At 36.4% G+C, this 14,012-nt stretch overlaps 1 protein-coding gene across 8 annotated transcripts in view; it reads right to left on the reverse strand.

Annotated features, from left to right (window-relative positions):
• The window catches only part of SYNE2 (spectrin repeat containing nuclear envelope protein 2), a 384,031-nt gene that overhangs the window by 276,576 nt on the left and 93,443 nt on the right, over positions 1-14,012 (reverse strand). For all 8 annotated transcript variants that reach the window (XM_077122415.1, XM_077122416.1, XM_077122418.1 and 5 more), the window contains 3 exons: positions 7,796-7,896; positions 5,741-5,842; positions 4,016-4,153 (listed from right to left, as the gene is read on the reverse strand). In XM_077122415.1, the coding sequence (XP_076978530.1) occupies positions 4,016-4,153; positions 5,741-5,842; positions 7,796-7,896 (341 nt within the window). The remainder of the gene's footprint in view (positions 1-4,015; positions 4,154-5,740; positions 5,843-7,795; positions 7,897-14,012) is intronic.

Below are 14,012 nucleotides of genomic sequence, written 5' to 3' on the forward strand. Positions count from 1 at the left end.
GGGCGGTATTTGGGAACTCGGTACTTTATGCTTGATTTTTCTGTAAACCTAGGAACATATAAAACAAAAAGACATTAAATTATCAAAATAGTGCCCTTAGGAAAAAGGGTAATGGAAGTGGGGTATGCATATAAAAGGAAATAAACACACAGTTAAACTAGTAAATAAAAACATGAGGGGTGCAAGCCTAGCTCAGCGGTAGAATTCTCGCCTGCCACGTGGGAGACCCGGGTTTGATTCCCGGCCCATGCACTTCCCAAACAAACAAACAAACAAAATTCAACAAATGGTGCTGCGTAAAGGGCTATTCACAAGGGAAAAGAATGAAATGTGACCCGCCATACAGCATACAAAAAAAAACCCAGAGTAAAACAAGAGTAGGGCCTTGCCTGGACCCATGTGCCACGAACTGAACAATCTGAAGAGTATTATCTGTATAATATTGCGTTAAACTTACATATACTCATAATAAACAAAAGCCACAGCTCCTGTCTGAACCACCTGGTAGGGGAAGCAGGTAGGTGCAGTTACTGCAGCCCTGGAATGATACCTTAAGCACAATAAAAATTTCCAGCTCCAAAGCCAACTCCTTTCCTGCTGAACCCATTAAGAATGTGGCTTTTTAAAAACATTTCTGAACTTGTATAAGCTTTTTATCATTTTTGTAGCATTTGCATTCCCAAGATACCCCTATAAAGATCAAACACAAGTCAACATTTGTTTCACTCAAATGACTTCCTCTAATGAAAATATGTTTTTAAAATTGATTCTTTTTCTCTTTTCATGATCTAGTTCTACTAAATTACTTGTCACTATTCTTAGAGTTAAATTGCTTTTTTAAATAGGAGAACGAACAGGCAAAACTTATATGGGTCATTTTCATTTGTCATTAATTCATTCAGAAACATATATTGAATTCCCACTATATGCAAGACAAATACCTAATTTTAAAAGACATGTAACCATCTACCCAGGTATACAAAATGAGGACAAAGTTAGACAGTCAAATGGAACTGTTCATAAAACAGAAGCATTAAATATTGCAATTTCTCCACTTTGCTTTACATTTTTTGCCTTGCAGCTATAATTATTTTCTCAGAAGGAACAAGGCAAAGACAAACACTACAATAGTACATTCATTAACTATATGTCATTAAGTCACCAGCTGGAAAAGACTGAAAACGTTTTCATCATTATAAATTTTAATACACACAAGTTAGCATGTGCTCTTATTACATCTTAATGACTTGAGCATTTACCAAAAAATTATAAATAAATCAAAAAATTGATAAATGACAGAGTTAAAGAGAGGCTATGAACAATACCTCTAATTCAACTATTCTTTTCACAATTAAATAATGTATGTATTTTGAATGAAGCCAAACCTGTGCTTTCTGTCTTAGAGCTATGCTCAAGGCAGCAGGCAGAAGAGGCAGGGGAGAGGTGATCTGTACCTTTTATTCCTCTCCTTTCCCATTTAATATAGAAACCTCATCCCACACTTCCTTTTTCAATGCTGAACAATTACTATAAAATTTAGCTAAAAATTCATACAAGATCTTGTCAGGGGAAAATAACATAATGTTGCTATTTTGTAAAGTAGGTTTAGAAATGAACCATTTACTATGATGTTCTGAGAAACCATGTTCTCAAGCTACTGAACCAGAAACTGTCTAGTGGCATTAACTTTTACATATCTGATGACTTTTAAATTAACGTGTTTCACCTTGCCACACTGAGAAAATGAGTTAAGGAACAGATTTCCAAGATACTATCAACTTGCAGCATTTAATCTTGCAAAATAGTCCTTTCTATGAATTTTCTCATTATTTGGGGTAATTTTTCCAAATTGTATTCAACAAAATTAGGCCAGGTCTCTGCGGCCTGGAACAGTCTGAACTACAGAAACAGCAGCTTCTCCTCTACTTCCATTCTGTGGAGTCTTGTCACAGACAGCTCTTGCCCTTCACAAAAGTCAATTTCAAAACTAAGATCAGGACATGAGCTAATGCAATGAGCATTGCCACTCGACGGAATTTTTCTGGAGCTGCAATAGTTCTTCAAAATTAGGTACTCTCAAAAGGTGGCTCTTTTAAGCCACACTAGACTACGGCTTAATACATTCAGCAAATGGTGTGAAAAATGTATACCAAAAATAGACTGTCATTCCTGACAGCCAAGAGACTCAAGCAGGGATCAGAAAACTTAAACTGTACAAGACCAGAAAGCAAGTATTTTATTTTTTTATTTTTTGCATGGGCAGGCACCGGGAAAAAAAGCAAATATTTTTTTACTTTGTGGGCCACATAATCTCCACTGTAACACTGAATTTACTAAAAATCATTTAATTATCCACTTAAAAAAAGTGAATTTTATGTGGTAAGTTATACCACAAAAAAGTTGTTAAAAAAAAAACAATGAAGGCAAAATAAAGGCATTTAGAAATAAAACAAAAAATATATTATATGCATTATAAGGTTAATGAAGTTTTTCAGGCTGAATGGAGATGAGTTCGGATAAAAACCCAAATCATCAGGAAAGAACGAAGAACATTGGAAATGGTAAATATCTCAATAAATACAAAAGACTAATATCTTCCTCTTAATTTCTTTAAAATATATGACTAGAACAAAAATTATTACATATTTTTGGGGTTTTTAAAACATAAAGATATACAAATATAACACATGTATAGAAACAAATATAGCATAAAAGAACGGGAGGTAAATGGATCAATTTGATTGTTAGATTTCTACATTTTACAAGATGTACAATCAATTAGTAGTTGTCCAACTCTAAGTGGAGTGTAAAAAATTTTAGAATGCATATTGTCATCGCTACAGCAAACTCTAAAAATATGATCTAAAGAGTTAGGGCCAACAGCCAACTTAAAATAGGAATTCTAAAAAAAATATTTTCAAATAATCCTAAACAAGGCAGGAAAGAGAGGGACAGATACAAAAAACAGGGGAATAAAATGAAAACAATGTTAAAATGGTATACTTAAAATGAACCATATCAGTAATCAAATGTCCCAATTAAACATTCCAATTAAAGTTTTGAGATGTCAAAATAGATTAAAAAAAAAAAGCAAGATCTTCTTTACAAAAGATATACTCTAAATATAAAGACTCAAATAAGTTGAGAGTAGCTGGAGGAAAAAGATGTGCCTACAAACATCAGCTAAGAAACCTAGAATGACTATTAAGATTGAGATACCAAGAAAACCAATTTTATCTGAGATCAATAAGAATATTTCATAATGGTACAAATGTCAATCCAACCAGAAGACACAACATTCATACGTGTGTACACACCTAATGACAAAAGTTTTAAAATAACCAACAAGTGGCAGAATTAACAGTCATCATTGCAGATATCAATACCCTTCTCTCCATCAACTGACACAACAACTGGATAAAATACCAGTCAAACACAGAGAATTTGGACAATACGACTAACATTTTTTCTTAATTGATATTTATATTGCACTATATGCAATAACTGCAGGATTCGCGTTATGTTCAATTGCACATGGCATGTGCAGTAAGATACACCATATGCTGGGTTAAAAGCCAAGTCTTAATAAATGGAAAAGGATCAAAATCATACAGATGTATTCAGACATGCACAATGTATTCATTCCTACATTCACTCTCTTCGTACCTAACCCCTGCAAGCATCTCTGACGCTGACACCAAATACTGGTTGGTGGTGGAAAGGACGATGCATGTCATCAAATACAGATTTTCTACTTAATTTACTGTAGCAAATTAAGAATTGATGGCAAAAAAAAAAACACTTTGGATAATCTTACAGTTTCTCAAAACAGAATGTTATAAATTTGTTTGTATTTAAATTCAACCACTACTCAAATGAGGCCATGGAGAAAAAATAAGGAAAACACTATCCACTTTCTGATGAAGTATCTACCCCAGAAGTCCCAAGTAAGGTCCTCATCAGCCAACCCAAGCTTCCCCGTTAAACGCTCTTCTCATCAACCTCACGTAGTCACCTGGAGGTTCAGGCTTTCCCAGGTTTTCCCCAACTGTAACTGATCTCCACTCAGCTCGTCCGGGTTCCTTTCCACCGACAGAACATCCAAAAACGGTTTTTTCCCCTCATTGAACGACTCCAAGAAGGACAGCAGGCTCTACAATTAGAAGAGAGGCTTAAAGACTGAAACCTTTAGTTTCACTTTTATACACTGTAATCTGCCATTTTAAGGTCTACATCTACAGTTCATGTTTACATTTTTACTTAGAAACGGTAAAAATCCTGAATTCAGTGTCCTCCCATGAGCACCCTTCTCAGTGCATTTGGGTGTGTCGCAGTGACAAGAGTCATGGCTCATGCGTTTTGGCGGCACTGCTGGGTTCCTACCAGAAAAGAGCAGATCGTGAGGCTGCACACTGATCGTGCGTTTTTTTGACCTCCCTAAATATGTGTTCACAACAAAATTAAAAAGAGTGGAAGTGAGAATTATCTAACAGCAGTCCTCATGTATAAATGAATTTCTAAGTGTTTGTGATTAACCAAGCTTGAGCCAATTCTTTCTGATATAGACATGAGAAAACACTTTATCCTTGCCCTCAAAAATTTAATACAGCTCTTTCTGGTTCACATTTGTGTGCCCTGAAAAATTTAATAAAGCTCTTTTCGGTTCACATTTGTGTGAAATATTCATGTTTAAAAGTCATCAACTCAATAAATACTTTAAACATTTATCCATAATTACTGATATCATTGTTCATTACATTTTATCAATATCCCAGGGGGTAATTAATTTATTTTTAATTCTTTCTGGTAATGAATAACTTCATAAAGCCTCCATTTTAGGTAGGTGGTACATTTCTAAATAAAAGATACATGTGAGAAAAAAGGCTCTTCCAGTGAACACTGAACATCTTTTCAATGGAAAAAAAATCTCAATCCAGAGCCAAGGCGGAAGAAGCAGAAGAGGCCTACACGGCTGAGCCCAAGGGCAGATAAAATGTTTGGCCCCTCCTCTCCCAGATGGCTCCAAACAGATCAAACAATGTGACCCGCAAGCCACACAATCCACTGAATGTTGGAACTGGACAGGCTGGGACATTCAACCGCCTCATTAAACAACTAGGGAGACGGAAGACGAGGGATGCCACGTGCTTTGTAGGCACATGGCAGTTTCTGCACCTTATTCAGGTTAGGAACAGGATGCAAAAAGAGCTAGGGCTTTGGAGCGAGACTCGATTCAGATCCCACCTCTACTTTTCACTAGCTAAGTTAACCTGAGATAAGCTATTTCGTAGCGCTAAGCCCTGGTGTCCTCATCTAACTGAAATAACAATACCTGCTTCAATGCACAGCAGACGTTCAGAATGCAGTGATAATAACTGTTATCACTATCCCCCAAAGAGCACCTTGGTCCAGACTCTGTGTTGTCATTCTGAGACAGCATCATCTGACGACCTCTGCATTGGAACCCTCTTACTCAAAGGTGCCCAGGGGCCAGCAGCATCAGCACCAGCTTATCAGCTTAGCAGAAATGCAGAATCTCAGCCCCCACCCAGATGGACAAGATGCCCAGGTGATCTGCACACATATTAAAATTTGAGAAGCATTGTCCCAGAATCCAGCCCTAAAACTTGGAGTTAATTTAGTACTTAAAAAATCAACTCTGAAAGTGTCTTTTAAAGACTTATGACTCTTTCCTAAAAGAGTAAACTACAAATAAACTGCTGTTTAAAGTCATACTTACTTCGTATTCTTTAAAGTAGGTCTCATTTTCTGAATCCTTTAGCACAGTCTGTAGCTTTTTCTCTTGGAGAGTTAACCAGATGACAGCATCTTTCACCTTTCCCTGTCATTTGAAAAAATAAAAACACCTGTAAAACTAGATCCTAAATAGACCTGATGTTTGCTTTTAGCAACATTAACAACTTCAAACGTTAGTGAAATAATGCAACCACTGCACACCAGTGACTGGCAGAGAGATTCTGCTTATTCACAAGACTCCTGAAATTTCTAAATAGATTGAGGTTAGCATCTGAACGTGCCGAGAAACCTTTTCTGGGCTTATCCATTACCAACCTTCTTCAATTTTAGAAGAGTATTAGCCTAAATCACTTCTTTATAGCGGCATTTCAGAAGACAACCTTTCAATAAACCCAAATACGAGGTAATTCAAGAGATATCTACACCTAGCAAAAACACTGACATCAAAAATATCTTAAACATTTTCCTGAAATAGCACTCTGAAGATTCTGCTTATGCTATCATAGGAGGTGAGCAACAATTATTTTTTCTTAGATTCTTGCTTGGGTGGTATGTTTATCTTCATTTGAAAGCAGATTTTACTGCTAGAGGATAAAGTATAAGTAGTATGCTTATTTCCATTCTCCCTTAACCTTCATTTACTTTTATTTTCTATTAAATAAGACTATCTTCCAATATTTTTGCATTTAAATTCCTAAATAGTAGAATTTTTACTTTTACCTTTGAATATGGGAGTTACCTAGGAAAGAGTAGCTCCTCAGCAGGTCAGTAATAAGTGAATGTAACCGTGAGACTGAGTCTCGGCTTGCGTCTCCTTTCCAGAGCCAGCCACAATCTTAGTGCTCCAGAATAAAATGTGAAAACATAGGCCTAATTTATCAAATCAAATATGACGGCATTTAAACATGTCTGAGAAGGTAGTTTAAAATAAATTTGAAAATAATACTCATAAATATTTTACTCAATTCACAGCAATTATTTCAAAGAAGCAAAATAAGTGTTCCCTTTCAACTCAGTGATTTTTATGAAATTTCCACGTATAATTTTTTGTGTAACTGACTAACTTAGAAAAATTGAATAATCCAGTGGCAGTCTGATGGTAATTGAAGGATATTCTAAGTAAACAAGGATTAAGAGCACAACACTGTGAAACACAGTTAACAGAATGAATTATATATTTGGATATAGTTAAAAGGGGGAAATCTAAGGTTGTGCCTATGTTACTAGAATAAAAGTTACTGTAAAAACCATAGGACTGTACAACATAAACAGTGAACCCTAATGTAAGCCATGGAATATAGTTAATAGTACAAGTTTAATAATTTTTTTTCATCAGTTGTAACAAATGTACCACAGTAATGCAAAGTATTAATAATTGCAGGAGTATCTAGGGCAAAAAAAAAAATAAGACCCAAGGTAGTATATGATTATATTTATAAGAAATTAAAGAGTGTATGTACATGGTTTCTTCTGGGTTAATGTAAAATATTCTAAAATTAGATTGTAGTGATAGTTTCACAAGTCTGAGAATATACTAAAAACCACTCAATTGTATATTTTAAATGGGTAAATTTTATGGTATGTGAATTATATCTCAATAAAGGTGTTAAAAATTACAACAGACAAAAACTGGTATTGCTAGATGTTTTTTTTAATTCGGCTTACCTCATTTGTTCCTTAGAGTGCCTAAACAGATGTTTTAGATGAGTCAGCAAAGTTTAATAAATTATCACTTTTACTTTAAAAAAAAAAAGAGGAGGCAAAGCTAACCTATGGTGAAAGGAATTGCCAGGCTGGTTGCCTGTGGTGGGGAGTTACAGATTAGAAACGGGTATGATGGAATGTTCTGGGCAATCGAAATATTTTATATCATGATTGGAGTACAGCTTAAATGAGTGTATACATTTGGTAACACTCAAAAACCTGTATACTTACGATCAGTATATTTTACTCTATGTAAATTACACCTCACTTTAAAAATTAAATAATTAGTAGGGTACGACAAAAATGAGCTTGACCTGAACTTCTACAAACATACCTCAGCCTGGTCTCCAGTTCCAGGTGTATCCTTTGAATATTTCAGAAACTCTGCTACATAAGTCATGATCGACTTTTCATCAGGATCAATAACATCTACATCTGTAAGACAGGCAGAACATCTATTTATTAGCTATGGATGTGATTTATTATAATTATTACTCAAGAACAGGCTATGCCATAGGGGAGCTGTGAAATGCACCAAAGTCCCTGGTTTCCCTGGTCCAGTGTGCAGTTAAGAGTTTAAATCTAGATTCAGGCAGATCTGGGCTGAATTCTGACACCAGTACTTTATAGGGAGGCATCCAGTCTCCCTACAATGATGCGTTGCTGTGCATGCTCTATGTATGAGGGCATAGTAAACAGGACGAGGTAGACAGAAGAAATTAAAACATTTCTCTTCCTGGAGATAGGGTGCAGAAACTTTCAGAAGTGCTGGATCATAAAATAACTGGAATCCACTGCTGACACACAGGTTTCAGCATTTGTGCAATAAAGCATTTCCAAAAATACATGTTGTGTGGAAGACTTGTTCAAGACATTCACAAAACTTTACTCATGTATTCACAGAACAATTTATTGAGCGCCTTCTATGTGCCAGGCTTTGTGCTAGCTACCGATGGAATAGAGTCTATCAGGTATTAAATTAACGGAGTCCATGCTTAAATAAGTTTGGAAAATGCTGAATTAAACAAAGCTTACAAGAATCAGAAATTTCTTAAATGCAGAATTTCCATGGGCATATAATAAAGTGTACCACAAAATCAAAAAGAGGAGGATATAATATATCATAGATAAACTGAACACACATCATTTTGGGAAGTCTCTTGGTATGTTGCCAAAAGAACCACTAAAGATTCTTGAAAAGTAAATCTTCTCTGTTCATTTATTAATTCAGTTAAACCCAATTCATCAAATGTTTACAGGGTACCCACAAATGCAGGTCACAGACAGAGGTTGCAATGATATATAAGGCACAGTCCTTGTCCTCAGAATATTACGTTTCATCCCTTTGTTCCTTCAACAAATAGATGCTAGATGCCCAAAATGAGGACATACCTCTGCCCCTCAAGGAGCTTCAGAAAAACGCGAGGAGAAAAACAAACAATAATCATACCAACATACTACGCATGTTTTAGTGAACTTGTTCCTGGGACCAATGGGGACTCTGTCTGATGAGGGAACAAGTGAATCTAATCCATATGCAAATAATAGAATTCAAGGCAGCAACCATGCAAAAGGTATAAATAAAAAGCTGGGTTTCAAAAGAGGAAGGGTCCTTAAGAGTTGAGCTATTCTTTTACTGAAAAAGGTATAAATATAAGGAGATACATAAAATAATATTGACTTAACTAGTTATTTTCTTTTAAAACAAACTTCCCGTTTATGAAGTTTTGCATCATGATTGAATGTTTTGAAAAATTATGTCCAAGGATAATTCCCTTAATCAAATATAAATACATTTGGTTTGCATCAGTAATCATGATGTATTTCAAATTTCAGAGCTATTATTTATTTAAGCTATTTATAATGAATATGGCCAACCATTTATAACATGGAAATTTGCCTTTATTATACAGCCTATTCCCTTGGTTGCTTAATTATCTGCAGATATTATAAATTATCTAAATTTATCCTAAAATAAATTATTTTACACTAATAATAAAGCCTTAGATGATCATAATATGAGAGAAGTATGAAAAAAAAAAGAACAATTATCAGAAACAGGGTGAGAAAAAAAAAGTATGGTGAGAAATAAAGAAAAGACAAAAAAAAGATGAGGAAAATTGAAAAAAAGAGAGAGAGAAGGCAAGAATTGGATAAAAAGAAGAAAGGGAGAAAAAACAAGGAGAAGGAAAAAAGTTAACAAGAAAGATTAGTAACAAGCAACATCAAATGAAGCCATACCAATGACAAAAGCTAAAGTGAACTGGAAATAACCACCTAATTCAATTTTGGGGGAGAGAGAAAAAGAAAACAAACTGAAGTTCAAAAAGCTCAATTATTTGTTGCAGTGAGTATATCTAGTGCCCAGATCTCTGTTTCTAATACCACTCTCCAGTAAAAGGAACCACAGCTCTTTAGAGAAATGGCTGATTGTAGGACAGGGGCAGGAAACACACAAGATGAGCTTGGGGCAAACCAACAAAACTCACTTTACAGAGTTGTCAAAGGAGTACAGGAGCCTTCACAAAGTGACTGTGTGATTGTGAAAACCTTGTTCTGATGCTCTTTCTATCTATGGTAAGGACAGATGAGTAAAAGATATGGATTAAAAATAAATAAATAGGGGCGGGCCGCGGTGGCTCAGCGGGCAAAGTGCTTGCCTGCTATGCCGGAGGACCTCGGTTCGATTCCCGGCCCCAGCCCATGTAACAAAAACGGAGAAACAGAATACAATAAAACAAGAAAATGTTTAAAAATGTTTCCCTTTCTTCCTTCCTTCCTTCCTTCTATCCTTCCTTCCTTCTCTCTGTCTTTCCTTTAAAAAAAAAATAAATAAATAAATAAATAAATAAATAAATAAATAAATAAATAACAGGGGGAACAAATGTAAAAATAAATTGGGTGGAGGGAAATACTAGTGGTCAATGAGAGGGAGGGGTGGGGGGTATGGTATGTATGAGTTTTTTTCTCTTTTCTTTTTATTGCTTTTTCCAGAGTGATGTAAATGTTCTGAGAAATGGTCATAGCGATGGCTATACAACTATGTGATAATATTGTGAGCCAGTGATTGCACACAAAGCACGGGATGTTCATACATTAAGAATGTTCGTGTTGTATGTGCATTGGTTTTATTTAAAAAAAATATTTCACCACGTTGTGGGGGAAATATCCATTTAATTTGAAGAAACTTAGCTCCAAGATTAAAAAAAAAATCTGAAAACAAAAAAAAGGAGTACAGGAACCAACTGAAACAGCTCTCAATGGCCAAACTAGAACCATTTGAACAACAAAACAAACAAGCTATACTGGATTATAATGAAAAGTGGAAAAATAAATATCCATGAGTCCATACTGATATAAATGATTGAACAATTAAATAAGTGGAGAAGAGATAAATCCCCTATGCAGAAGGATTCCAAATAGTTTGTGTAAATAACTTGCTCTCAAAGAACAGAAGCATAACTTTTCACTCCCTTAAGTGTGAAAGCCACTTCTTTCCAAAGGGTAGAGATGAAAGGGAAGGTGGGGAGAGTAATTAGTAATTTAACAGAGGAGAAACCTGGCAATATCACCTCAGCCAGGTGATCACGGTCAACATGAACAGTGATAAGTCATTTTGATAGATATCATATGTTATATTTTGATATAATGCAATAAGAATGGCTCTTTGCTTCTACAGACTTCCTCCCGCAAACCCATAATTTCCAGTCTAACCATGAGAAAAAACATCATACAAATTCCAGTGAAGGCACTTATTACAAAACACATAACTGGTGCTCCTCAAAACTGTCAAGGTTATTAATAATAAAGAAAAGAAAGTCAGAGAAATTCTTACAGCCAAGAGAACACTTAGGAGACATGACAACTAAACATAATGTGGGATCCTGGACGGGTCCTGGAACAGGGAAAGATTATTATGTAAATACTAAGGAAATCTGAATAAAGTTATGTATTTTATACTAACATCAATATGATTCATTAATTATAACAAATGTACCATAACTAATGTAAGATCTCAACAGTGGGGAAAACTGGATACTGAGTATTTAGGAACTCTGTACTATCTTGCCAATTTTTCTGTGAATCCAAAACTGTAGTAAAAAAATAAAATCTATTAAAAACTAATGAAGTATTGATACATGCTACAACAAGAAGTAACCTTGATAACATTATGCTAATTTAAAGAAGCCAGTCACAAAAGAACACATATTGTGTGGCTCCATTTATATAAATGGAGAATCGGCAAAAACTAAAGAGACAGAAAATACATGAGTGGTTGCCTGGGGGTGGGAGTGAGGGTGGGGGAGTGGGGAATCCCTATTAATAGGTATGGGGTTTCCTTCCAATGGAACCAAAATGTTCTAAAATTGATTGTGGTGATGGCTGCACAACTCTGTGAATATACTGGAAAACACCCAATTGCACACTTAATTGTACTATATGTGACTTGTATCTCAATAAAGCTGTTTAAAACACAAAGGTTAAGTGACTGTGACAGGGCCACGGTGGCTCAGCAGGTAAGAATGCTTGCCTGCCATGCCCGAGGACCCGTGTTCGATTCCTGGTGCCTGCCCATGTAAAAAAAAAAAAAAAAGTGACTGTGACAGCTAAGTTCATGTGTCAACTTGACCAGGTTATGGTGTCCAGTTTTAGGTCAAACAAGTACTGGCCTGATTTTTACCATGAGGATGTTTCATGGATTTGAATCATCTGTAAATTGATTACATCTATAACCAATAATATTTAGTCAACTGAGGAGATTGCCTCCAGCAATGAGAGACATCTCATCCAATCAGCTGAAGGCTTTAAAAGGAGAAGTAATGATTTCAGCAGTCAGAAGGCAGAATTTCCATCTCAACTTCAAGCCAACCAGTTTCTACTGGGGAATTCATCAAAAACCTTCCTTAGAGTTCTCAGCTTACATCCTGCCCTATAGAATTTAGACTTGCCCATTCCCACAGTCAGGTCAGCCAATTTCTATTAAAAAAAAAAAACTCACAATATTTACATTATATAATATTTATTATATATAGAAATATTTATATATAATGTTGGTTCTGTTTCCCTAGAGGGCTCTGACTAAAACAGATTTTGGTACCAGAAGAGTGGGGTGCTGCTATTGCAAATACCAAAAATGCAGAAACAACTCTGGAATTGGGTAAGGTGTAGAGGTTGGAAGAATCATGAGGCACCTGATAGAAAAGGCTTAGAATGCTTTGAAGAGACTGTTAATAGAAACAAGGATGATAAAAGTATCTTCAGGAAGGCCTTAGGGGAAAATGAGGAATGCGTTACTGGGAGCTAAAGCAAAGGGGATCCTTGTTTTAAAACAGCAAAGAACTTGGTTAAATTAAATTCTGAGGTCAGATGGAAGTCAGAAATCGAGAGCAATGAACTTAAATATTTAGCTAAAGGGATTGCAAAGCCAAGTACAGAAAGTTCAGCCTGGTCTCTTCTTGCAGGTCACAGTAAAATGCAAAAGGAAAGGGATAAATTGAGAACTGAACTCTTGGGCATTAAGAAAACATAAGTAGATGATTTGGAAAATTCTGGGTTTCTACAAAGTGAGTTCCCAGAGGGCAATGCTCCATGTGAGGGTTTAACTGAACATAGAAACAGTGATTTCCATGCAAGTCAGAATTGGAGGGGCAGTTACCCAGGAAATATCTGGAAAAGTTCTACTGTCTGTTGGTTTAGACCCCTGTGAACTACATGCAAGGCCGACAAGTTTTTTTGTGTAATTTGTACAAACAGAACTGCTGCCAACCTGACCTAAAAGGGACAGAAAGGGGACAAATGGAAGGAAGAATCACTTCCAGGGTAGAACCATGGATGCTGAGGTCTGGATGGATGATAGCTCCTTAGGCCCAGAGAACAGGCCGACCCATGAGTGTGGAAAGTATAAGTCTGCCCCAGAGCTTGGAAGGTGGGCAATCCATCCCATTGTTGAAGAAGGGTGCTGCCACCCCAGTGCTCAGAGAGGGTGGGGCCCAGGCCCCAACATTAGGCATTTGTGGAGAACATGCCTTCCATTCCATTCTTGAAGAGGGTGGCGCCTTCAATCCAGCATTCAGGGAGAGCATGGCCACTGCAAAGCACTAGGAAGGAGTGGGGCTGCTGACTCATCAGGTGCAGAGGACAAAACATTGATCTGTAGATGTCTCAGGTCTTGATATCTAATAGAGTTTGGGTTCCTCGGCTTTCCCATCACATGGGCATATCCTCTCCTTTCTCTTCTGGGTTCCTGCTTCTCCCCATGACTTTCTCTTTATAAGGCCTCCCATAATAGGATTAAGACCCATCCTGATTCACTTGGCCTCACCTTAATTAAAAATAACATCTTCAGGGGCGGGCCGCGGTGGCTCAGCGGGCAAAGTGCTTGCCTGCTATGCCGGAGGACCTCGGTTCGATTCCCGGCCCCAGCCCATGTAACAAAAACGGAGAAACAGAATACAATAAAACAAGAAAATGTTTAAAAATGTTTCCCTTTCTTCCTTCCTTCCTTCCTTCTATCCTTCCTTCCTTCTCTCTGTCTTTCCTTTAAAAAAAAA

The sequence above is a fragment of the Tamandua tetradactyla genome, chromosome 12, assembly GCF_023851605.1.
Source record: "Tamandua tetradactyla isolate mTamTet1 chromosome 12, mTamTet1.pri, whole genome shotgun sequence".
Lineage (NCBI taxonomy): Eukaryota > Metazoa > Chordata > Mammalia > Pilosa > Myrmecophagidae > Tamandua > Tamandua tetradactyla.